The sequence below is a fragment of the Rutilus rutilus genome, assembly GCF_951802725.1.
Source record: "Rutilus rutilus genome assembly, chromosome: 5".
Classification (NCBI taxonomy): domain Eukaryota; kingdom Metazoa; phylum Chordata; class Actinopteri; order Cypriniformes; family Leuciscidae; genus Rutilus; species Rutilus rutilus.
Genome location: NC_140213.1, coordinates 6,782,200 through 6,809,758, shown reverse-complemented (window position 1 = coordinate 6,809,758; position 27,559 = coordinate 6,782,200). Strand labels below are relative to the sequence as shown.

General features: G+C 38.8%; 1 protein-coding gene across 2 annotated transcripts; it reads right to left on the bottom strand.

The window, feature by feature from the left end:
* Positions 1–8,879: 8,879 nt before the first annotated feature.
* On the bottom strand, positions 8,880–27,532 carry treh (trehalase (brush-border membrane glycoprotein)). 2 transcript variants are annotated; one of them, XM_084408883.1, is made up of 16 exons: positions 27,283–27,532; positions 25,163–25,248; positions 24,641–24,741; positions 24,399–24,546; positions 24,038–24,125; positions 23,705–23,805; positions 23,506–23,598; positions 23,095–23,211; positions 22,840–22,962; positions 22,049–22,098; positions 19,099–19,299; positions 17,409–17,626; positions 16,853–16,964; positions 13,562–13,674; positions 9,949–10,002; positions 8,880–9,518 (listed from the first exon to the last, which is right to left on the bottom strand). In XM_084408883.1, exons 2-16 carry the CDS (start codon positions 25,237–25,239, stop codon positions 9,381–9,383), a joined length of 1,734 nt encoding a protein of 577 aa, XP_084265009.1. In that variant the 5' UTR covers positions 25,240–25,248; positions 27,283–27,532; the 3' UTR covers positions 8,880–9,380. The 2 variants fall into 2 exon arrangements, with proteins under 2 accessions (XP_084265009.1, XP_084265010.1); XM_084408884.1 differs by lacking the exon at positions 25,163–25,248.
* Positions 27,533–27,559: the final 27 nt, after the last annotated feature.

The window sequence follows — 27,559 nt, the reverse complement described above, 5'->3', positions numbered from 1 at the left end:
TTTCAAAAAAGTTGTCGTTTACATCAACCTGCATAAATACGCTGTCGAGCGCCATCATAACTATGCCAAACCTATGGGCGGCAGTGTAGGGAGAAGGATAAAGCCATGCAAGCCAATCAGAATCCTCAAAATCAACAACAACGAATAGCACGAGCGACTTCCTGTTCCTTTCAAAACAACAGACATGGCACGAGGTTCATGACGTAAGCATTTTCTGGCGCATAATGTGATGTTTGAGAACCTAAAACCCCGTTTCTCCCAGTTGACACGGCAACACATAACCGGCGTTTTCAGAAATCTCCACTTTGGCCGGAGTTTTTAGAAATAATCGTTTTCTGGGATAAAAACGGCATTTTCGTGTAAATGACAGGCCAAAACGCAGGGAAATATCTGCGTTTTCCCATCGTGTAAACTGTGTATAAATTTCCTATATCTCCAGCCCTAATTAAACACACACCTGAGGCAGCTAATCAAGGTCATTAGGATCAATGAAAACTTCCAGGCAGGTGTGTTGGAGCTAAACTCTTCAATAAGAGGAACAAACACCTCTGAGCTATAGCCATTAAATATATCTCAGTTCATTTTCTGTGAAACTACATAGCATTCAAGTAACAAGTTTATCTTGTAGAATAAAAGAACTAGGTTTTTTCAATGAAAAATTCTTTAACAGGATAGTTCAGCCCGAAATGAAAATTCTGTCATCATTTACTCACCCTCAAGTTGTTCCAAACCTGTATGAGTTTCTTTCTTCTGTTGAACACAAAATAAGATATTTTAAAGAATGTTGGTAATCAGAAAGCATTGATTTCCACAGTAGGAAATAAATACCATGGAAGTCAATGGCTACCATAAACTGTCTGGTTACCAACATTCTTCACTCTATCTTCTTTTGTGTGCAGCAGAAGAAAGAAATTCATACAGGTTTGGAACAACTTGAGGGTGAATAAATGATGACATCATTTTTAACTATCCCTTTGAAGCTGCAGATTCACCTTATGTTGACCTTAATCTCTTTAAATATCACAAAATAGCCATATCAGTCACTTTCTTAAGAAACACAAGATGTTTTTTGTTATTGTGTCTCAGTGGAAACAAGCTAAACTGAATGGAAATCAGTTACATTTCTCAAATTTAATACAGATTCAGGAATATGAATGATTACCTGATTAAGCAGTGATAATGCACAGGATATAATCAAGTCCCAGGTCAGGTGATTATGCTGTCGACAACAACTCAGTGTATAATTAATGTCAGCATTATCAGGAGGGTGCTTCTCTTTTTTATTTTTTTATTGTCCATCTTCATCTGCCTTCACTCCTACTAAAGGAGCAATGTGCTCTGCATGCAAGCACTGATGGATGCAAGACATGAGCTATGTTTGCAGTGCAACATTCTTGCTCATGTTCATGTCTCCTGCACTTCAAGAAATCTGTTAAATGACATTAGAACTATATTCAGGAAATTCCTAATAAACTTTACTAAAGCAAGGTGCATTTTTTAAGAATATAGAAATATAGATGCTTTATTCAAACACTTTAATAACTTTTTAATCTATCGAATTACAGTGAGTAACAACACAAATCAAACGCAAATAAGCACGCAATACAAAGGAGCAGAGAAATAAGGTGCACCATTGTTCGAAACAAACATTGAATACAAGTCATGTAAGTATGTCAGGTGCTTCAACAAACAAGGCTTCTGTATAGGATGCACCTATGTTTTCTCTCTAATGAGGAAGCATTAGACTGCTGAGAAGTGCACATGCAAAACCAAAATGGGCGTTTACCAATCAGTGGCCAATTTCATAAATAACGACGTTATTCAACTATTCATTTTCTTCTGTGTGGGCCTCTAAGTGAGTTCACGTAGTGTAACAGCGCAGCGCTTCTGGGTTGTACGTCAGAATGTAGGCTCACTATTGGCAAGCATCACACACATCACACACATGACCAGCGTCGGCCAATAGTGAGCCTACGTTCTGACGTACAACCCAGAAGCGCTGCGCTTCACTACATCAACAGCTTAGGAGAATGACATGGAAGAGAAGAGATGGTTGAATAAAGTCGTTGTTTTTGTTTGTTTTTGCGCACAAAAAGTATTCTCGTTGCTTGATAAACTTAAGGTTGAGCCACTGTAGTCACTTGGACTATTTTAACGATGTCTTTACTAACTTTTCTGGGCTGGCAGATATCAATTATCTTGCAGCCTATGAAGGAGTGAGACAGCTCTCAGATTTCATCAGAAATATCTTAATTTGTGTTCCGAAGATGAACGAAAGTCTTACGGGGTTGGAACAACCTGAGGGTGAGTAATTACTGACAGAATTTTCATTTTTGGGTGAACTAACCCTTTAAGGCAAAGCCAGTGATTAAATGAATAGTTGCGCACAGGTGTGTTTACACAGGACTGTAGTAAGCTGGATCTGTACGGCAGATCTTGTGTATTCATGCGTAAGAGAGAGCTATTGATCAGATTAGCCTGTGGAGGTACATAGCGATTGGTTTGTCCTGATAAGCTGTCTCTTTCTCACCTTCTCTCTCTTTTTGTGGTCTGCTGAGAAATAGAGGTGGTAGGTGAGGGAGGATTACTTCCTGAATCAGAACCCTGAGCCACAGCTGTATGTAATAGGGTCCATGTGGACGTCTGGGAACAAAGATGAGATTATGAAAACAGACAGAGGGTCAAAAGAAGGAGACCTTCTCAATCAAGAACTGTGAAATGTTAAAACTCTAGACTCTGTTGCGGAGCGGCTCACACTCAGCATATACAGTAGGACCTCAAAATTGCCATCCTTTGGTTTATGAGCTCCCAATTTCACTGCCAGGTTAGTATAATTTTATTATTTTAACTAAAATATGAACATTAATAACCTAACCAAATTTTTAAGTGTTAAAGCAAATTCAGGTTCCAGTGTGTAGTGGAGCCATCTAGTACACAAAAGTATGTACAAACAAGAGTTCACTGTTAGTCGCCAGCAGCACACCAGCTCCAGACAAACAATGATACTCAAAACTGTCCTGTTACAAGAGCTAACATGATAACAAAAGCATCATTTGGTTCTGTGATATATAGCAAAACCAATGTTACTCATGTATGGAGCAAAACCAATGCAACCTCAGGCTTTCCCATTTAGGTCTCTCCTGCGCTGGAATGCTTTTCTAATCCTCAAACCACATACTCCTGCCAATTGGCGAAAGAATTGGAGGATGAGAAGGGCAAGGTATTTCTAAACCTCTTGTAACATCTTGTTTGAGGAAACTGCTCTTTTGCTGAGATTTTGGGCACCGCTGGCTGTGAGACCAGCAACGGAACAGAAATAAATTATTTCTGCTAGCTCCCTCCATCTCTGGGTTGCCCATCTCAAGGAAGGATTGGAAGGTTAGGCGGGTGCCGAGACTGGCGGCATTACCTTTCTGTGGGTAGCTCGACGTTGCGGCTTAGGTGAAGGCTGCTGCTGTGGCCGTGACGAAGCAGATGTGGAGGCCACAGGGGGACACTCTCGGCAACAAGTAGGTTGGGGGGGCAGACGGATGGGTGTTGGCAGCAGCATCCCACTGCTGGGCAAAGTTCTTAACAGTGTCGCTCGCAGAAGAGGCCGGTCTGGGGGATGGGAAAAGCGAAAAAAAAAGTCAAGAAAGCGAACTTTGTTGACCTCCTTCATATCGACCAGGTTCAGCCACAGATGGCATTCCTGGACTACTAGCATGGACATCGTCTGCCCCAGGGGACCGCGCAGTGACTTTCGTCACCTGGAGGGCAAGGTCCATCGCTGTACGCAGCTCCTGCATCAACCCAGGGTCAGAAATACCCTCGTGCAGCACTTTTAGTGCCTTGGCCTGGTATACTTGTATGGCATGCAGGGCGGAGGCGGCATGTCCAGCGGCGCTGTGAGTGCAGCCGAGAACTTGTGATGTGGACAACTCTGCCATGTAGCAGCATTTTGCGGGCACAATGGTACTGGAATGACACTGTTCAGCACACCCTGCCCCAAGATACCAATCGTCCAACCGCGAAGGCTCCGGTTCAGACTCAAACAACACTACTCTCCCTGAAGGAGGCAGTGCAGCCAAATCTTCATCCTCAGAGGATGCTAGCCCGCCCTCTGATGCAGCAGTCAACATCCGGTCTATCCGTGGGTGCCCCGAATGAGATGCTGGGACCTCCATGAGGAGGCCCAGCAACCACAGCCAGAAGCTCCACAGCCTGCGATGGAAAAGAGGAGTGGGAGGGCCATGGGGATTCACCCGGCAGGAGCGCTCCCACTGTAATCTTCAGATTACCCTGTGTATTAACCAAAGTGTCCCTCTGCTGTGCAGAAGAAACAGATTGGGGAAAATTAAGAGGGGACTCCACCTTTTACAAGATATCTTAGTATTGATCTCAACATCGTAATGGCTATCTTCCCACAGTGGGTGCATGACACATCAACGAATTCCACCTCAGCGTGCTTACGGCCCAGACACGTGAGGCAGAGATCGTGGCTGTAAGACGGGGCCAGGAAATGACCGCATCCAGAAACACACGGGTGGAATGGGATCTTCAAAAAGACAACATCACACCCGGGTTTACTCTTTTAGGGAAAATTGCTCTTTTTATGTTGAAGCGCCCAGGGGAACAGCCGCTGCACTTAACCATGCACACACACACAGCAACCATGACCTCCACTGGAACATGCCTTCACACCAACACACGAACAGCTTCCCTCTTGTTTTGTAGAAACTAAACGATGATTGAGAGCAGAGTGGAGACAAATGTCCACTAAGCGAAAGCTTAATGTGAGTATTTGCACGCTGCCTTATAACACCTGGAAGCAGGGGAGCTGCTTGCGATGCAAATCTCACTCGCCATTGGCTTGTTCTGTTACCACTCTAAGGTGATTGGGCTCTCAGATGAGATCCCAATTCGTCAGTTCAGTTCTGACGTGACTGACTGATAGGGAACAACTGTTATGTGTATCTTATGTTGTAACACATACTAGACATGGTGGAGAAATGTTAGTCTAGTTTGGCCATTATGCATCTGTAATCCATCATTTTCTACACTGAACACCATAAAATATCTGACTTCAAGGGATTTAGAGTGTGAGGGTGTGAGAACAGCATGCGGCCATCTTTGATTGAAGGATCCATTTGGCAGTCAAATACACACAGATATGATCAGACATGGCTTGAACTCAACTCTCCACATTAAAGCGTCATGGTGCCTCACAGGCAGATCTATTCTCATTCGCCCCATGTATCAGGGATCGGTTACTCTAATGATGTTCCCACAAAGAAAAATTGCCCCCCTCCTCAGTTCCCTTTCCTCCCTCATAGACGGATCCACCTCCTCTCAGCACTCTGATTAGGATTTCCTTGTGCTGAAGATGCTCATAATGCGTGACTTATCACAATGAGCTTGCTCTAAACACGAGCCACCACAGACAACTGGTGAATGGAAATATAACTCCGACAGCCAGGGTTCAAGACCCTCATTATAAATTATTTAATAACATGGATATGGATACACCATTATAATCTCAGACGGACCACTGCACTCCTTGGCCTTCTGACCTCTGCAACAACATAAAATTCATTTTCAAATGGTTAGGATTAGTATTAGGTGTGTAGTTAAAGCAAATAATTTCTGTGTCGATAGTGGTATCAAAAGGAATTGCGAATATAACTTTATTTTAAAACCTGGTGGTGCTTGTCAGGGTAAATTGGCTGCCATGATGCTATAGTAGCATGTTGTGGCAATGTGTTGCTATGTGTTTGCTAAGGTGTTCTGTGTGATTGTGGGTGTATTGCTATGTGGGTGCTGTCTGGTCCAAATCAAAGGAGCCTTACCGTCTACAATGTAAGTCCATGGTTATTTTTTGCCCATTTAAGTGCCCATGTGAAGTGTGTAAAGTTGTGGTCACAGTCACACACTGTAAATTTTCACCTACAGTATTTCAACTTAAAAATGTAAGGCAGCAACTGAGCTCAAGTTAAGTAGAATCAAATTGTCTGTACAAGTCATTTCAAATTATATATTATAAAAAAAATATTTTGAAGTTAAATTGATTTGACCTTATAAAAGATTGAAATAAAAAAAAAAAAAAAAAAAAAAAATTGATAAGATAAAGTAATGTTAAAACATATGTTGCCGTGAATTGTTGATCAAATCATTTTTTTAAAGCTGCATTTGCCATTGTTCTTCAAATATTTACGGGCGAAATCCAGTCATTTCTATGGGAATCCATGCAATTTTGTGTGAGGACACAGATTTCTCTGCATTGGCCAACAGAAAGCAGCTTGGTTTGAAAGTGACTTGTGTGAGCTGTGCTTCATAAATTACTGCACTATTGACAGTAGTGATCACACCTTAAAGGGTTAGTTCACCCCAAAATTATAATTCTGTTATTAATTACTCACCCTCATATCATTTCAAACCTGTAAGACTTTCATTCGCAGAGTTGGGGAAGCTACTCTGAAACAGTAGCTTGACACATAAGTTAAAGTAGTTAAGATATAGGGGCCGTTTACACAAAACCAACTTTTTTATGCGTGTTGGCTGTTCATTTACACAACGATGGCATTGCTGGCCTGAAAACGCACACTTTTAAAAAAGTGCACGTTTTTGAAAATGACTCCATGTAATCTACAAAAACGTGAATCTGTAAAAACAGTGACATCATGCACATTCGTATAGGCTATTACGTGTTTAGTCAATAGGCTTTTTTTTTTCAAATGGGAGGGGGGGGGGGGATATAGACATCATCACAAGCGGTTATAATTACACAAATCAACACAAGATATTTTGTCGTCATGAAAAATTAAGGAAAAAAAAAACTTCTTAAAGGAAGTAAAAATGGGCTTTATATGAGAGGAGAATATTCTAAAATTGGGATTACATGTTTCTGGTTTTGTGAAGATGAAATTTACCCAGAAGACAAATTAGGCCTATGTAATTTGTGTCTACACAGTCATGTGCGTTGGGCTAGAGTGTGTTGTGGTAAAATAATGTGTATGTGCGCAAGCGCATAGTCTTTCTTTACAAAGTGACATCGCCAACTACTAGTCTAGCATGCATGCTACTTGCTGGAAAACAGTAGTTATAGCTACTGGAAAAGCTACACTGTTTTAAAAGCAACTGTTCTACTGTCAAGCTACTGAAAAATGTTGTTGTTAAAGTTAGTAGCGTCTCTACCTGTAGTAGTTAACTACTCCCCAACACTGTCCGTTCATCTTTAGAACACAAATGATGATCTTTTCAATGAAATCAAGCTTTCTGTCCCTCCATTGACAGCCTACGCAACTACCACTTTCCAGCCCCAGATAGGTAGTAAAGACGTCATTAAAGTAGGAGTGAACGTGCTGATCGGAGAAGACAGTGGTGTACTCGCGCCAGATGGACAAGTAGTTGGAGGCTTGTTAGGAACTTTAGTTTTAAGTTCGAGCGCTCCAGCCTTTTCAGACGGATTGCACGCTGAGTTTCAAGCTTGACTGTTTTTGTGCATCAGCTGACTTTGGTATACTGCTGCCGGCTTCGTTCCAACTCAAGCTCCTTCAGCAATGGGTCTCGTGGATATTGCAGCTCAGCGGAATCTATGCTGAATGGTTCCTCTGGTTTTTGTCTGCTCCGCTCCCTCACCCACCGAACTGGGTTTTGGGTTTGCAACACCTACTAGCTCGCCCTCCTCTGGCAAGATCCAATTTTCCATCATATGTTTCACAACCACTTCCTTAATCTCCCTCTTTACTGCACTCACTCAATCTATCTATCCATCTATCTTTTTTATTCAGTATATTAAGACATATTGAGATTGTGGTATTGTCTTTTTAAATTGTGACTGGCATACAATTACGCAGACCGCCAACCTAGCAGGCAGCTCTATTGAAAATGTTTCATAGCTTATCGAACTTTTTGTGCAATTTCAATTCAGCAAGAATAAATAGGTAATGAGATAAATGAAAAACACTTCAGCCATCATTGTGTTCCCGCTGGTATGACGATGAGCTATACCTGCAGAATCACAATCACTTCATCTTAGCTCGCTCCTTCTGGGAAATGCTTTTCTTGATAAAAAAATAATAATCGGCCATTCTTCAGATTTGTTCTGTGTGACTTTCACACACTACTTAGAAGAAGGTGGTAACTATAAAGTTCAGAGAATAAAAGTGAAAGCAAATGTCAACACAAACACACACGTTGGTACACCTGTCATTATTACGAGGACATTCCATGAGCGTAATGGTTTTTATACTGCGCTAATGATATTTTCTAGCCCCTAACCCTCTAAACTTACCCATCACAGTAAACTTTCAGCTTTTTTACATTCTTAATTTAGAAAATCGTTTAGCATGTTTATTTAGCGTTTTGAATTACAAGGACATCCTCATAATGTAGGGGACATGGCCTGAAACCTGCACACTACAATATAAGGAGGACTTTGTGTCCTCATAATGTAGATCAAACTAGTATACCCACCTTCAGACAGAAGCACTTTTAATGATCATATTACTCGTACACAGCATGTGCAAAGTTCCGCAATAAGCCTTTTAATTGGATTAGAGCAAATTACCATTTGTACTGTCAGCTTAGTTTTAGTCATGACGATAATATTCTGATCCTGCCACTGCATAGACATTAATTACTGCCTAAGACAATGAACCTGAAATATAACATTGTATCTACTATTTTCCATTAGATTATCATCTGCATGTTCATATCAAACCCTTCCAGACTGGTTTATTACATTTACTTCAGGGTAAATCTCATGAAAACATGAATTCTTCATGTGAGTGAACAATTAAAAACAAATTAGAAAACTGTTAGTAACACTACAGTAAGATCTCAGTTACCCTTAATGCATTAACTAAAATTAACTAACATTAACTAACAAAAAATCAATTAATTTGATATAGTATTTATTAATTTTTGAAAATGTTAGTTAATGAAAATACAACTGGTCATTGTTAATGTCAGCTCAGGTCCATTATATAATATTAACATACAACTTTTGCTTTTAATAATGTCAGTGAAAGTTAAAATTAACAATTCTAAAGCATTTATTAGTCTAATGTTAAATGGAACAGTATTATAAAATGTTACCATACTATCATTTTCTTTGTGAAAGAGAAAAACGACTCAGTGCACCTTTAAGTACAATATAATGCCTTATTTCACTGAAAGAAATATGTGAGATTGACGTAGTTTTCTCTTTCTAACAACAGGTACAGTATGATGAATTGATTCTGTAAATGAAAGACAAAAGACACAGCAGGAGCCCAAAAAAAGCAAGCAAGTCAGACAGAATGACATCGATTGAATCATTTCAGCTTCAACTGTTGAATAGAGATGTGGGATTTTCTCATGTTTCCTCTGCTTCAGCCTCCAGATATCATTGATCAGAATCAGAACAGAGATTTTAAGATGGGATAGATGAGTCCAATCAGAATGCTGGCATTCACGACACAGCCTCCAGAGCTCAGCCTATCACCATACTGGTCCAGCAGCTGCAGAGCAATCCCATTGGTCCATCCGAATCCCAACTATGCCAAAGGAACAAGAGTGAGAGTTTGGATTATCAGTCACGTTTCTTTGCACAAATCATGTGAGACCAGATATTCGTCAAATTTTAATAAGGTTAGGGTTTCAGCAATAGAAATACTGATATAAAGTATAAAGTCTGATATAAAGACTTTCCATGATACATCTTATGAAATGTATTCTATGAACTTGGAATTTGATGATCTGAGCTTCTATTAATTTGCCATTTCTTCTCTAGACACTCTATTGGTCCTCAGGGTCTTGAAAAAAAAATAAAATGAGATTCTACATTTCAAGAATGGTTCTGCTAGTCTGAAGAACTCTAATTTACCCCTAATTCCTCCAGAGATTAAAATGTCTCCGAAGCGCTGTGGCCAGCTCAGAAGCAGATTTATGAATTTGAATATGTAAATATGAACAGGCCATTAATACCTGAACTTCATACTCGCCACCTCCTCCGGGCTTTCCATCACCGTTGACATTGTACTGTAACAAGAACATGGGGTGAAGAGAATTGCAGAGAAAAAGAGAGAGTGAGAGCGAGGAAGTTGAGTGAACACCAAGTCATAACGTATTAATTTACAATCAACATTTAAGAAAGCAGCATTCCCATTAATATTTTACATTTTTAGATCCATTTAAAGATGCGTGTCATTTGTGTGCATCATTAGCAGGAAATAATGGCTGTTCAGAATGAATGTTACATTAAGTGTCATGCTGATCAGCTGAATATTGCTCACTTTTTCCTTGTTATTCCACATTCACTTGTGAAATAAATGAATCGGGGCTGATGGTGAATAGCGAATTTCTATAATGGCATCAGCAACTGACAACTTTTGTGTGATCTTGCTGCATAACACAACACAAATAAGAGCAGCAAAGCTAGATGAAACCTTAAAACCGGAGTGACAAAGCAGTATCAAGACTCAAATATAGAATAAAAACAGTATCAAACTCCATTAGAACCAACCAACCAACCAACCATGAGAAGAGATCAATATACAGAAGAAAACGGGTAGGTTTTTAACAGACTTGAAAACAGACAGTAGGGGCCGTTCTAATCTCAAGGGGCAGGGTGTTCCAGAGTCGTGGTCCTGCCACCGCAAATGCACGTTCTCCTCTCCCAAGTCTAACGCGAGGGACTACCAGCAGAGCCTGGTCGTTGGATTTTAGGCTTCTGGAGGGAGTGTAGGGATGGAGAAGTTCAGAGAGATAGGCAGGAGCTAAGTTATGAAGAGATTTAAAAACAGTAGAATTTAAAAAAAATAGAGATTTGAGAATCAGAGAGATGTGGTCATATTTGCGACACTTATGTAGAAGTCTGGCCGCTGCATTTTGGACTAACTGAAGACGAGCAATTTGAAAACTTGATATACCGCAATAAGGAATTGCAGTACTCTAGCAGAGACGTTATAAATGCATGAACAGCCATTTCCAGAGTTTTCGAGGTGAGAAAGCCTTTGATTTTAGCGAACAGATGAAGTTGGTAGAAACTGGAACTGATAACGGATGAGATCTTAACGGAAGTTCCACACCCCTGGGGATTTAAGAGCAGATAGACTCTCTAACTCTGGACTTATACACAGAGTTTTCATTTGGGCTGAAAACAATGACCTCAGTCTTGTCTTCATTTAGGAAGAGGAAATTTTGGGCTAGCCATGCTTTAACCTCCTCGAAGAATCGCAGAAGAGAATTCAGCGTTGTAGGGTTGTTTCTCTTGATTGGAATATAAATTTGAGTGTCGTCTGCGTAAAAATGAAAGGGTACGCCATGACTCAAATAGCGTTAAAATAGCGCCCAGAGGTAGCATGTATAGAGAAAATAGAGAAGGAGCCAAAATAGAGCCCTGTGGAAAAACACAGGTCAAGAGGTGCCATAGAGCTGGAGAAATTACCCATCTTTACTCTAAACTCTCTGCCAGACAAGGAATTTGAGAGACAGCAAACATGAATATTAAAGTCGCCCACCAGTAGGAAGCGATCATAGTTTGTGGCAATATTGCCGATAAGCTCAGTAAATTGCTGTATAAAATCCTTAGAAGAATGTGGAGGGCGGACCATTCCAGTCTAGATGGAGAAGCTTAGCTTCAAAACTGGGGAAAACCGTTACAGGGACAAACCAGCAGCGTGAGGAGAGAGAGTTATTTAAAATTGTTATAATACCACCCCCCGTGTCTATTCGGACGAGGAGAGTTAAAAAACGTACAGGTCGCTGGAACCAGTTCTGAGAAGGGAGTTAAAGGGTTAGTTCACCCAAAAATGAAAATTATGTCAATGACTCACCCTCATGTCGTTCCAAGCCCGTAAGACCCCCGTTCATCTTCGGAACACAGTTTAAGATATTTTAGATTTAGTCCGAGAGCTTTCTGTCCCTCCATTGAAAATGTATGTACGGTATACTGTCCATGTGCAGAAGGGTAATAAAGATATCAAAGTAGTCCATGTGACATCAGTGGGTTAGTTAGAATTTTTTGAAGCATTGAAAATACATTTTGGTCCAAAAATAACAAAAACTACGACTTTATTCAGCATTGTATTCTCTTCCGGGTCTGTTGTCAATCCGCGTTCACGACTCCGCAGTGGCGCTGCTGACGTAAGACGCTGCTGACGTGCACACTTACGCACCATTTAAAAAAATATAGCAATACCAAAATACAAACAATGTAGAATAGCTTGAATACAGCGTGCGTCTCCCTCAGACTGTAAACGAAGCTCGGGCGCACCAGATAACACGTCAGCAGCGTCTTACGTCAGCAGCGTCACTGCAGAGTCGTAAACGCGGATTGACAACAGAACCGGAAGAGAATACAATGCTGAATAAAGTCGTAGTTTTTGTTATTTTTGGACCAAAATGTATTTTCGATGCTTCAAAAAATTCGAACTAACCCACTGATGTCACATGGACTACTTTGATGATGACTTTATTACCTTTCTGGACATGGACAGTATACCGTACATATATTTTCGATGGAGGGACAGAAAGCTCTCGGACTAAATCTAAAATATCTCAAACTGTGTTCCGAAGAAGAACGGAGGTCTTACGGGCTCGGAACGACATGAGGGTGAGTCATTAATGACATCATTTTCATTTTTGGGTGAACTATCCCTTTAAATCACCAACCTTTATCCAGGATTCTGTGATGAACATAAAATCTTAGTTATGTGAAGAGTAGAAGTCATTTAATAAAAAGGTCTTATTCACCACAGAGCAGGCGTTTATTAATGCCATCTTAGGTGGAGGAATAGTAGCGTGAGATGAAGACGCTTTTCTCAATGAGCGCAGATTTCCGTGATTAACTCCTTGCCGCCGGGAGCAGAGGCCAACACTGTGGAGATCAGCCCGAGCGACAGGACTTATGATGCAGGGGAAAAAACAGGACGGAGCCAACGGTAAAGCGCATCCAGTGGGCGCCAGGCAGCAGAGCTGCACCGAAACGAAATGCCAGCTCGTAAATAAGCCTTGAGTTCCACGATGTATCCTCCGCGGGTTCCTCATTTCCTCCTTCGCTTTCTCCGTGAGGTTTTGAGCGGCCACCGGCGGATATCATGCAGGATGACCGTTCGGAGTGGCTCGTGCGATATGTAGAAGGGGCAGTCCACGTCCAAGGTGTGAGAGTTCGTGAATGATCCACAACAGAGGAGTGGATGTCTGGGAGAGCTTGATGGGCATAGACTAGACGCGTACAACAGGTTACAGACACAGCAAACAAGCAGAGAAGAAACCACGAGAGCAACAGACGGCAAGCCAAACACACAGGCGCCATCTGAAGTGACCTGTCATGACTATCTGAAATCGGCACCTATTCCAAAAAAAATTATTTAACTATTACCTACATTACTCCACTAATATAGTCCACTGAATGAGTGAATGAAAATGAAGCGAATTTGGACACTGAATGCCCTGCGGACTGTATTTTCTGGTGAGATGCAGGAATTAACTAAATTCATTGGTAAATTGGTTGTTCGTTCCCTCAAATACTGCACTATATAAGAGTATAGGGGGTGATTTTGGAGACAGCCCAGAGTGAATTTTTAGTGGACTTAACCTTCTCAAACATGGCCTCATATTTGATGTACGCACGCCAGTTGGTCTGGATCCACCGTTGGGCCAAACTGAAGGCGAGCTCTTTAGCGTGGGCTGAATCGAGCCCAGAGAGACCTGCAAAGACATGATGGATGGGGTGAGAAGTGGGTGGGTCATTTAAATGGCAAATTCACCAACTACTGAGAATCATTAATCACATCTTAATAGTCACTTCCAAAACTCACAGACAAGATATGACAGCAGGCAAATTGAATTTTGAAGGGAAAAATGTGATTTAGTTCACTCTGAATCTTCAGACTGAAGATTCTTCAAACACACTGCTTCAAGTTATAGCTGAACTGGCTGATGTGCGTTTGATGCTGATGCATTACAGCCTGCCTGCGCCTTTGGATAAACCGTACACTGCTGCAGTTGGAAGAGAACCAAACTGTTATTGTCTACAGGATCACACTTTTTTTCCAAGGATGTTCTCTCCCAACCATTTGGTTCCCAGGATTTTCAGTGAGAAAAATGCAGATCTTCATCTGCCACTTGATAGAAGCAAGCCAAATTCGGTAGATGACAACAAATTTGCATTACATGGTGTCGTCCTCAAACTATGAACAAACTACATAAAAACTGTAAAAACTGTTCTGGTGCCCAATCCTGTTCCGGTGCCCAATCCTGTTCCTGGCAATAACTTCCTTATTGTGTCTTTATCCATGTCGCGTTGATCAATACGCCATTTCATATTGCATTTTTATTGGCTGATCAGTAGACACACTGAGATGATCATGCTAAATTTGACACTTTCAGAAAATGATTGCAGGCTATCTATGGTCCCAAGACCATGACAACGGCCGTCTTTGAACCTCTCACTATACGACGTAGTCGGAGCCACGACCACAGAAATCGGCACGATTGGTTATCTTTCATCTGGGACAGCCCAAAATCATACTATGTGTCCCGGGCATAAAGTGGACCTTCGAAATAAAGTGCACCCCCCCCCCCCCCAAAAAAAAAAAAAAAAAAGAGGAAACTGCAATTGTAATGGCACACTGTGTTGATTTACCACTTTATGTCCAAAGTAAAATGTAATAAACAATTACCTATAGAAGTATTGGCTACCGGTCAACATTAACCAATATCCTGCACGTTCTTAGAAGGGTGACCAGAAAAATCATGCGTTCATACAATTAGCCTGGATGTTGCAAAATGTTTGGCCCAACAGATGTAGCTCTTTATTTAATACTTTGTTCTATTAATAGGTCAAAGAACAACCCAGCCCACACACACTCATTACATAAGGCTAAACATCACACTGCTGTTGTGTTTGCATGAGAGAACAAGTGTGAATCACAGTGCCAGTTAGCAACCAGACTAAAGAGAAGTCTGATTATCAGGACAAATGGCTTCCTGATGGAGACAGAGTCAGAAATAGTGCTCTGATCACATTAGGCTTAGTTAATGTCAGTTTGAACAAAAAGTTAAAATACAGACAAATATACTGATGAATCATGTGCAATAAAACCAAAAACAAGTATTTGGAAAGTAAATAGGGTCCATTTAAGTTACATACAGTGCCAAATAGTATAAATTGCTTTATGTGAGTGTAAATTAGGTAAGCACATGTAAGTGTCCATAGTCTAAAATAAAGTGCAACCATATTTGTAATAGGGTTATTATTGTTTACTAAAACTAAGAAAGTACTGGGTAATATAAGGTGGGTTAAGGTTAAGATTAGGGGAAGGTTCAGGGTTAGTGCCTGGTTATTACCCAGTTATTGTAATAACTATAAAAAGAACTTCGTATATACATGGGGAACATTGCTGTACAATAAAGTGCTACCAAAAACATTTGTTAATTGAAAAAGCTGAAATAAAATATAAATAAATATATTTTGAAAAACTTACACTGAATGAAAATGTTGCCTTGGCAATAAACTGAAACAAGTTTAAGTTGAAGCACTAACTGTTTTTGTCAAAATGTAACCATTATATCACCGAGCTCTTTATGTAAAATTGGATGTATAAATATGTACAACTTTATACGCATTCATACAGTATACTTGTTTAGGGAGATATTTTCTATACATTATATATATATATATATATATATATTAACCTCTTGATTGCTTTAATTGTTTCAAAACGTAAACTATATTATCGCCCATTTATTATAGGCATTATAGGCATAGAGCATATTGAAAACTCAATTAGAGGAGGTGATAGGCTAAAGAAACTCTTGCAAAGAGAATCATTTTGGATTTATACTTTGAAGGCTACATGTTTCCCTGGTCTAAATGGAGAACTAGATTTTGTTCCTTTTTTGTAATTTAATGTTTTTTTTTTTTACGTTTAGTGGCTTTATATTCTTAGTAGTAAGGTTTTTTTTTTTTTTCTCTAGTTTAATGTTTGTAGAAATGTATGCTTTTTGCTCTGTAGTTAAATTTATTAGTTTAATTATTCAAGGTGTTTTATTTATTTTTTTCTAGTTTAATCTTTGTAGAAACATATGTTTTTTCTCTGTATTTAAATTTACCAGGATTAATGATTGTAAGCAATTTTTTGTGACACTAGTCATTTAATCATGTGACTTCCTACCTGTTCAACCTAAGCAGCTGTTATTGATTACTGGTCTTAATAAGGAAGTGAACTGTTTGTCAAACATTTCAAGCCCTGACGAAAGCCTTGTTGGCTGAAACGCGTAGGCATGTTTTTATTTTTATGAGACTAGCCATGGATTAATAAAGGCTTTTTAATCTTCATCCTCCTGAGTGCCTCAGATCTTTATCTCAAGATATATTATCGCCCAGTTTTAACATGGGACTGTAGATATTATATACATTAACATTGCGATTTTCTGTAAAGCTGCTCTGAAACAATGTGTATTAAGAAAAACACTATTCAAATACATATGACTTGACTGACTTTGATTTCATGTTGACTTTAAAGTCACAAAAAACAAGATTAAGCGACCATGTAGACCTTATGTAGCGCCGCCCCTTTTCAGCACTGCGCTCGTTGTCTTGTCTTCCGGTCTGTATTTTCACAGCGATCTTGCGTATTTATGAAAGAATGGCTCGTTTTAAATCTTCCCGGTCTACTGACATTTGTAAAGACATCTGCTTTAAACATTAAAATCCTCATGATACCTTTCGTAAACTTTACATTAACTAAATCCACTTTAAAAGCTAATTACTCCTGGACAGCAATGCCATAGAAAAATACAGAGCGACCGCAAAAACGGAAGTTCAAAGACAATATTCTAAAAATGGCTGTGCCCTCGTTTCTCTGGCACATAAGGTCTATACCTTCTATAATCATGTGTTGAAGCGGAGGCCAGGCGTTGGGCATGTCCCACTGCTGCCCACTATCACTAAGAGAGGCGGGAACCCCGTTAGGATAGTCCAGTCCTCCACTAGCCTAAACAAAGAAAGAGAAAAAGAGAGAACGGTTTAAGAGGAGGTTTGTGAAATATTGTGCAAAGAGTGCCATCTGCTGTTGAGCATGGAGTTTGCTTCAGTAACAAGATGGGAATTGCAACCTCACTGTTTGAGGTCTCACTTCTTCCTGTGAAATTTAAAAATACTTTTTTCTTATTTGAGATATTTTATAAATCAATAGGGAACAAACTGGGAAGCGAACAGTGGTGTTTCTCAAGAGGGAATATATAATATATAAAGAATCCAATTTTAAGTGACTGAGTGTGCATGGAAGGTGCTAATGAATGCAGCATTAGGTCAGAAATCTGGAGCTTGTCTGCAGGAAGGAAACATTGCATATGTTGTATACAGTCTGTGTGTCTATGCATCACCCACTCTGAAGGGTCAATAACTGACAGAAAGGTTTGTAATGTGATAGGCTCACTCTCAGATACTGCACGGCCTGTTCGGCCATCTCCGGCTTCGAGTAACATTGTGCCCAGAGAGGTGCCAGGTTGGATGGATAGAAGGACAGGTGCCGGGTCTCGTTCAGCAGGCTGAAATCAAACCAGGCTCCTCTCTCTGCATCCCACAGTAGACTTTCAACCGCTTTAATTCTAGCAGAAAATGCCTTCTCATATTCTGCTGCCTTCTCTTCATTGCCTGCAGGAAACAAGACGTCAGAAAAATCCCAGAGGGCTTTTAATAAAACACACAAAGCACAGTGTTCATACACTGTCGCCTTACTATGTTACCTAAACTAAACAATTTTATAAAATATACACTACCGTTCAACGTTCAAACGTTTGAGGGCAGTACATTTTCTTTTCTTGAAAGACATTTAAACTTTGACAGTTAAGTCTTTGCATTGCTACTAAATATTTCCATTTCAAATAAATGTAGTTCTTTTAAAATTTCAATGTCAAAGGTTTCCAGAAATATATGCATGCAGCACAACTGTTTCATTATCAATAAGAAAAAAAATCTTGCAGTAAATTAGCATATCAGAATCATTTCTGAAGGATCATGTGACCCTGAAGACTGGAGTAATAATGTTGAAAATTCAGCTTTGTATTTTAATATATTATAATTGAAAACGGTTATAGTCTTATTTTTGATCAAATAAGATCAGGGAATGAAAAACTTATTTTAAAAACATTAAACAATCTTAACCTGAAGCTTTTGAACAGTAGTTTTACCACACCTGTTAACACAAATGCATATATGAGGTCCACTGTATATACAAATAATAATGTATATATACACTCAATGTGTGAGCTCTTTAATGTAGATAAAAAAATATCTATGCATTATTAAATAAATACATCTCTAATTTCAGTGCTTAGAGAAGACAATCGTCCATCCTTAAAGCATTTGCCCAATGAAGTTACTAAATTAAATTACATGGATTCGTTAACTACAGGTGATGAATGAATATTTGAACCATCAATCAAAGTATAATTTCCTCCATGTTCTGATTTAATAATGTGACCTTATTAAAAAGATAAAACGCTTGCCATTTAAGTTGTTAAAAATTATTAATTACAATGATCAATTATTCATTACCATTCTATGAATTTGTGTTATTACTAATTATAATTGATTTATTAAAAATGGAATAAATTAAAATAAAATAAAAATACCAAGATGACAATTTGCAGGAATAAAAGGAAGATGTAATAAGAAGAGTTCATTATGGGATTAAAAGAGTGCATGCTTCAGGTAATTGAATTGTTTATTCAAAATTCAGACAATACTACAAAATAATCGAGGACTGATATAGAGCTTCATAAAGGGGAAAAAAGGAGTCATTTTGGATATGATTTTCTGACAAAGATTCGAATTTCAGCTTCAAATTTTGGAAAAAGGTTCAAACACATCCTTTATCATTTGTTATTAATGATACAGTAAAGATAGGTCATTAAATTATACGGAGAAAAAAATGAAATAAGGAAATTAGTTTCATCCAACTAGCATCATCCATTTGAGAACCATAGAGAATGTGTGCTAATTTTTAGGCCACTGGTTCAGCTGGACCCTTACGTTTTACTAAAGAATATTTATGAATGTGTATATTTATTAAAATCAGGTATACATGTGTATACATAGAAATAAGTGTGTTTTTACTCTTTTACCCAGAATCCTGTGGAAGGAGGCCAGCAGACGCTCATTGCGGCACATAATGGCATTGAGGTCAGCAGGAAGGATTGAGCTGGTCTGTGTGTCTCTCAGGGTGCCATTGTTTCTGCCTGCGCTGTCTATATACCAGCGAGAGGAGAAATCCCAGCCTGACTCTGCCCCAGATGTCAGTTCCATCCAAAGTCTCTTCTGAGCCTCTGTAATACACAAGCATATTCATATTCATGCACATAAACACACACAAGAAGGGATATCCCTTTTAAAGTGCCCCTATTATGCCATTTTAAGGTTCCTTTCATTTTCTCATAATATATATGGGAGCATCACCTATTTACTCTCAGATTCTGAAATGGTTCGATCAAGGATTCAGTCTCTAATCCCCTCCTTTCTGTGAGCCTACTCTGCTCTGATTGGTCGGGTGGGCCAGTGTGTTGTGATTGGACTACCGCTTATACCGCATGTCGCAAATTAAACTCCCTTTACTATATATGAATTTCAGCTCCTGATCTTCCTCAGCGCTTGTATACACAGTGATACGAACAGGAACGATGGCGTCAGTTTTACCTTATCAATTCTAGCCAGAGTCCTTATCCTTTGGAAGTGCATGCAAAATGGATTTGCTTTTGCAGCACAGAAAACAGCATCTTCTCGACATGTCAGCAACATGAACAAACCATTCCAGGCCTCAACTACAACTACAGTGTTTGAGAGCAGGTCAAGGAAGATGCTGTTTGCAGTCAGCCAATGAAGACCATAGGCTGGCATTATGCAGATTTGTTACAAACCTACATAGGTTTGTGTAGGAAGACTGGAATTACCAGTGTTGCCAACTTAGCACTTCATTGCTAGATTTAGCGACTTCTCAGACCACTTCTGCGACTTAAAAAAAAAGACAGAAAGAAAGTGCCTAGCGACAAATCTAGCAACTTTTTGGACTGCTGGTTAAAGGGATAGTTCACTTTGAAATTAATTTTTGATATGTTTTAGCTTACCTCAAGGGCATCCAAGATGTAGGTGTCTTTGTTTCCGCAGTAGTTTCAATTTTGATATTTTTAGGTCAAACTGTTCTTGTCTGTCAGTCATATAATGCAGGTCGATGGTCACTGGCTCAAAACACAAGCACAGAGTCCAAATTAAAACAATTCCCCATCATAAGTACACATTGATGGCCTAAGACACGAAACGAGCGGTTTGTGTGAGAAAACGAACAGTATTTATATAGTTGTTATCTCTTGAAAACAGCACACGTCCAAATGATCTGACGGCGCGGGCGGGGTATAGATATACATAGATGTCGCCTTGGCTACGGTTTCGTTCCAATGAACTGCAGTAGCCAAGGCGACATCTATGTATATATCTATACCCGCCCGCGCCGTCAGATCATTTGGACGTGTGCTGTTTTCAAGAGATAACAACGATATAAATACTGTTTGTTTTCTCACACAAACCGCTCGTTTCGTGTCTTAGGCCATCAATGTGTACTTATGATGGGGAATTGTTTCATTTGGACGATGGGGAATTGTTTTAATTTGGACTCTGTGCTTGTGTTTTGAGCCAGTGACCATCGACCTGCATTATATGACTGACAGACAAGAACAGTTTGACCTAAAAATATCAAAATTGAAACTACTGCGGAAACAAAGACACCTACATCTTGGATGCCCTTGAGGTAAGCTAAAACATATCAAAAATTAATTTCAAAGTGAACTATCCCTTTAACATGTAGCCAGTCACTAAATCAATAACATTCTGTTGTATGCCAAAATATGTAAATGAGAACAGCTTTTTTTTTGTATATTGTTTTTTTGGTGATTTTTGCCTTTTATTATGACAGGACAGTATAGAGTTGACAGGAAGCAAGGTGGGAGAGAGACGGGGGATGGGATCGGGAAAGGTCCACGAGCCGGGACTCGAACTCGGGCCGCCCGAGTGCAACGGCGCTACATGTCGGCGTGCTGACCACGAGGCCATCGGCGCCGACAAATGAGAACAGCTTTATTGGATATTCGGCAATATTATATTAAATTACAGTATGTGAGCATGGATTAGGAGGGAAAACAGATGCCGATAACTGGAGCATGACGTCATTTAGTGACATTTATCAACTTTTTGAGCAGGCTTTAGCTATTTTCCATTGAAAATAGTTGGCAACAATGCTGACGGTATTTCAGGCAATTATTCTAAATTGAATTTTTTTCTTTTGAGAGACAACTCCATTTATCAAGCACTTTGAAACTTTGCAGACCTTTACATTCACAAACTATATTACACACTACACGAAAGATAATATCTGAAAAAGCATAATGGATAGTACACACAAAAACAAAACAAAAAAAAACTTTAAATTCTGTCATCTACTCTCCCTCATTTTGTTTCAAATCTGTATGAGTATCCAGTAACACTATTTTAAGGTGACGTAGTTACACGTTTCTACATTTTACTACCAGTACTAACAGTAAATTATGCATAATTATAAGTAAAGTAACTAATCCTAAACCAATCCCTAACTGCAACTTATTGTAAGTACATGTAGTTCACTAATATTACTGCGTACTTAAGTAATATTTATTTTAAGGTGACGTAGTTAGTGTAACCAAGTTTCTATCTTCTGTTGAACACAAAAGTAGATATTTTAAAGAATGTTGGTAACCAGACGGTTGATGGCAGCCACTGACTGCCATACTTTTTTTCCTACTATGGAAGTCAATGGCAACCATCAACTGCCTGGTTCCCAACATTCTTTAAAATATCTACTTTTGTGTTCAACAGAAGAAAGAAACTCATGAGGACAACATGAGGATGAGTAAATGACATTTTCATTTGGGGGAGAACCATTCCTTTAATATGACCCCTTTTAATGTTTATCTTGCTGTGGCGCTTGTAGGCATCTAAATATTAGTAGGTGAAAATTGAATTAGGTGGAGAATGATCTTGAATGATTCCTACCTGTTGACAGACCCTCAGCCAGTTCAACATCATCACTGTAGGACTCAGGCCTGCAAATAGTCACAGATTTCTATGTAAGCACTGATGCATCCAGATGTTTTACTTTATTACTGTGATTCTCAATATTGTAAAAAAGATTCGATTTTTTTCATTACTGTAATGAGAATTGGGGTATGTTGTTATGATTTAGCTGATTTAGTAAACAACCAAACAAAATATTGTGTTAATGTTTTATGCAGGGTTATGGTTAACTAAAACCATAAAATCATTTTAGTAACTTGAAATTTTTCATTCTTTTAGTTTAACATGAGGCTCTAAAATAAACCTAAAAATAAAATAAAAATATATAGTCATTTAAAAAAAAAAAAAAAAAAAAAAAAAAAAAAAACTTTAAAAATATAATTAAATAAATAAAACTAATTCAAAGTATTATTAAACTATAATAGTATCTGAATACCACTAAAAAAAATAGAATAAAATAAAAGTTAAAGCTTAAGTAAGTTTCATTGTGTTTTTATGTTTTAACTGCTTTTAAGAAAGCATATGTATGCTTTTTATTTTAAAAGAACTCCATCCATCCATCCATCCATCCATCCATCGTAGTGGGACTGACAGATTATAAATCACCCATATAATCATAAATACAAAAAAAAAATGCATTTCTGTAATGATAATTTTATATAATAATGGCTAAATAACCAAATTGGTCCATTAATTCTTTATGCAAAATATGAGTTCTTATTTTTCATTTAGCTTTAGGGGTGACCTTGAGTGTTAATGCATGGTCTCACCTGGGTCTGTCCACCGGTACATTATATTGATTCAGGATGTGGGTCAGTCCATTTATAGCCACAACATGAGAGCGATTCTGCATCCAAAAGCTGTACTCTCTTTCCAGTGCTGGCAAAACCTGCCTAAACACACACACACACACACACACACACAGAGAGAGCTCATGCAGTGCAGAGGTGTTTTTCAGAGCGCTTGAGCGCAACACCTCAATATTCAACAACCCTGCAGGAAGGCAATTTAGTAGGAAAGATTACCTGAGGAAGTCTTTGTCTTTGGTGACCTCATAGAAGCTCTCCACCATTATGGGAAGGAAGGGAGGCTGACTGCGCCGCTCGTAATAAACTCGACCACCGTTTGGGACAAAGCCGTATCTAAATGGGAGTGAAGGGGTCATATTTAATAAAATTCATTATATTACTACAATTTATTTAATTGCTCAATTCAATTTCACAAACTGAGGCAATATTTAGTACAACCAAAAACATTTAGAAAAAGAAAGAAAAAAACAGCAAAATGATTACGATATGAGGGTGAATAATATTGAAATATTTAGTGGTACTGTTTTGAAACAATAAAACTGGTGGGTGAAGTGTTTTGCACAGCATTTAATAGACTGTTAAAAAGCAATTAAGACCTGCAGTACATCCATGTGTGTGAGAGTGCACCTTTCCACAAGGAACGCGAAGTTCAGAATCATTCCTCGAGCTGTCTCGGTCATCTCAGACAAAAGGAGGCCGTTTAATACCCAATATGAGTCCCTGAAGAGCAATGTATGAGCAATAACAGTGATACTGGCATTAGCAAGTACAACTAATTATTGTGCAAATACATGTGTGAATGTATCTGGTAAAGAGAGAGACTAACCAGTAATAGAGTTCCCTAAAGCGGCCACCGGGCACGACGACTGGGTGTGGGGTGTAAATCTGCGAGTACAGCTCTGGATGGTCTCTGACATCATCACGGATCTGCACAGCCAAGTATACAGTAATAAGACAAATATTAGCAGTACAAAGTCACTGTATAAAAGTACGTACACTGTAAAAATTGATATATCAATATTATTGGCCTTTCTACTTAAATTTCATGTTTAATTCAGTGTTATCTGACATTTCTTTGTAATTAATGTGTAAAGTTTACTAGCATTTTCTGTGTAAACCATATTTTTTTTTAGCTGTACAATTGAAAACCAACATTTACCTTTCGACCAAGTGACTTCCACAAACCGTGCAGTTCTTCAGCCCAACTGCGATATTTTGAGTCAGACACCCTGGATAAGAATTTTGGTCTGTGGAACAACATTCAAGTTTAAATGGATGTCTTTGTGTTCCAGTGGAACACAAAAGGAGTAATTTTGCAGAATGTCCTGGTAGCTCTTTCCATATACTTTAAATGAATGTTAACTGAGCTTTCAAACCATGCAAAATTCCTCCTTTTGTGTGCCAAGAAAATCATAGACTGGAATGACATGAGGGTGAGTAAATGACAGAATTTTCATTTTCAGGTGAAATACTATTCTGTTGCATCAAGACAACTCATTGTCCACACAAAATGTTCTTACTTTGAATGCCAGTCTGGAGGAGTCCACTGCTCAAACTCCTTACCCGGCTCTTCAAAGTACGTTTGCAGGAACTTCTGCAGCTCTGTGGATGGGACGGTCTGGTTTGGGAACCCTGAGGTCAGATTTGCAAAAGCCTCCACAACGACCTCTGTGGGTAAGCAGGGGAATAGCAGAGGGCACAAGAAATCAGGCCTAGAGCTGTTCTGATGAGCATCAGAACAAATCAAACGTGTTTGACCCACCAGGAGCTGTAGTCAACTTCATATCTACAAAGTACTTGTCATCATCAAACAGTTTAGCCATCTGCACCTGTCGCAGGACTTCTCCTGTGCAGAAGATCAGACTGGTGGCAACAAACATGTCAGGAAACTGATGCACAAGAGTAACAGGGTAGTTTGTCTAGCACTCACAGGTTAAGCTCATAAAAACCAAGATCAATAACATTCTCTACTGCTCCTTAATGATAAAGGTTCAAAGCTCAGCTTCTCAGCATTCAACACTCCACTTGCTTTGTCACAGACTCAAAGTTCAGCCATAATGAGAATACCATCTGGTGGCTGTTGAAGTCTTCATAAGGAAAACCACTTCACATAACCCATTGAACAAAGCCAAATTTAAGCGTTTACGTGCACACATCAATCACCAATATATTCGGCTTAAAAAAAAATAGAAATTGAATGCAGGCATCTCATTGGATAATTCACAAAAGCTGTTCAGATTCCAGCAATGAAGCCTTGATCAAGATGATGGTTATGGGAACTAACCTGTCACAAGGTGCCAGAAGCATGTCGCCGGAAGAGAAAAGGATGGATGAAAAGATAGCCACAATTAAGCAGTGCATCTTAGTGAGCTAAAATAGAGTCAGTAGTAATGAGTCAGTAAAATAAAGCCTGAGTTTTAAAGCTCATACTATTGTGGTTAATCATTTACAGAGCATAATATGCCTAGTCTGTACATATCAGATATTAGTATGCAGATTGTTACTAGGGGCAGCATTAAAATGTTACATAATAGGGAAGAAATGATATCAAAACTAAATACTGACATCTAGTGAGACAAAGCAGTATTGGAAACTGACATTTATAGAGACTAAAGCACAAACAAACATACTGTAATAAGTCTTACAAGAGGAATTCTTCACATTAAATTCACACACCAAAACAATTAATATGTTATGAGAAACTCGGTAAAAAATATTTTAAAAAAGACACCTTAAACACACATGGAACTTCAGTGAGCTTTATTTTCAAACAAAAACCAATCACAGATGTTAACCATTGCACTTTCATACATCTCAAATCTTTAAAAACGTAGCATCACTGAGAAAAAAATGCCAATTGAAATTACCCAAATTGAAAAGGTGGAAAAAAAAAATATATACTTTGGATTTCTTAAATTTGGTTTGTCGTTTTAATCTGCAGTATCCAAAATAAAAATAAAAAAAATCATCAAATTTAAGGGCAAAGTTAAGAGATCAAATTTTCCTTACCCTAAACTCCCAAATTGTTCATTTGATGTTTTGAAACCAATTCTCTCCATTTCCCTCCCACCCACTAACCCAGACCGATGCATCCAAGCACCCTCAACACTGAACAGGGCTGCGATTCTCAAAAACACTGTAAGCCTAAGTAGATTGTAGAACCATTGACTCTAATGGTCTCTACGATCTACTTAGGCTTATGATGTTTTTGGGAAACACAGCCCAAATTAAGTATTGGCATAGCAAGAGATGCATCAGGGCAGCAAAAAAAACCTTCCCATTCAGCCCACCCCCCAAAAAAATAAAATAAATATTAAAAAAAACAAAAAAGCAAAGGAAAAAAAATATTGAAGAAAGAGTGGATTTCGAGATGGTAATTTTTGTATGCTTCAGATAAACTATTAAACAGGTGAGATGTTCTCCACCCTATTCTTCGAAATAAAAGGAAAACAAAACCTAAAATGAAATCAAAACCCCAACCACCATGGCAAAGACCACAGCACGTCCAATCCCATGCTGCTTTACAGCATCTCAGGACCGAACAGTGATTTTCACGGCAAGTGGTTACTGAAAAACACCGGGCTGCTGCCAAAGAACCCAGTAACTTGTATACTCCTCTCTAGAGCTGATCTGTTTCAAAAAGCCCCCAAAAGAAACCAAAGCTGATTAGCCTGGCGGACCATCTATGTGCACACCGGGGGTTATGCGCTACAGAGAAGAGAATACAAGCTTGGATTCGAGCAATGTCACTGGGAAAATGTTGCAAGTGCTGGAATATGGGGCTAATAATGGTTTTTGCTCATAATTTGGTAACTAACCACAGTTAGAACAAACTTGCTTAATTGTCTCAGGAAAAACTAATAGCAACACTCCGCAGTAGACAAAGCCAATCCGTTTAATAAAATAAAATAAAACATCTCACCTGTTTTTCACGTTTTCTTTTTTTTGAAAGCAGTTGACTTTCTAATGGGGACATTGGTGATGTTACACTCCAACGTTAAATTCAAAGTAAATTCTGTGCCAATAATCACACACACACAAAAAAAAAAAAAAAGTGCCAAATTGTATCCCTCCCAACCTCCAACCGCATAAAGTTACAACCCTCAAAACGTCACAAGTCAAAACGCATAACTTATTCAAAAAGCAGCAGAAGGGCTAAAGTGTCTCAAGCAAGCCCCTATCAATCCCCATAAAAAAATAAAAAAAATAATAAAAAAAATTAATTCACTCAAAAATCTATAAAGGCTATTAGTGTTTGGGGGAGGGGGATAAATATTCCGCTGCAAAAAAAAAAAAAAAAAAAAAAAAATCATTTGGTTTCAGCACCCATGAAATACCCATACCCCATCTTAAATACCCTTGTCCCTGCCACAATACTTCCTCAAAACAAAAAATAAAACTCACCTTCAGTCTAAACACATCTGCCCTAACCGAGGAAGTGCTCCCAGCACGTGTGCAGTCCGTATTATTGCCCAACCCTTGAACTAAAGTTCAAACTTAAGTGCAGCCCACACTGCAAAGGTTTAGAATCTTCTGTTAAATCTGTGCAGCATCTTAAGAACATGGTCTTGTTACAAAAAAAAAAAAAAAAAAAAAAAGCCTGCTGTCTCGATGCATTGCATGTCTCTGCCGCTACATTATGTCAGTCCATCGTTTAGAAGTCTTGGCGTCCAGTTGTTTT

Excerpts from the sequence above, each read along its gene's own strand:
- treh (XM_084408883.1), bottom strand. The coding sequence starts at position 25,239 with ATGCACTGCTTAATTGTGGCTATCTTTTCATCCATCCTTTTCTCTTCC. Across the intron at positions 23,806-24,037 it reads GGAAGTCACTTGGTCGAAAG|ATCCGTGATGATGTCAGAGA; the intron begins GTAAATGTTGGT and ends TTGGCTGTGCAG. Across the intron at positions 22,963-23,094 it reads AAAGACAAAGACTTCCTCAG|GCAGGTTTTGCCAGCACTGG; the intron begins GTAATCTTTCCT and ends GTGTGTGTTTAG.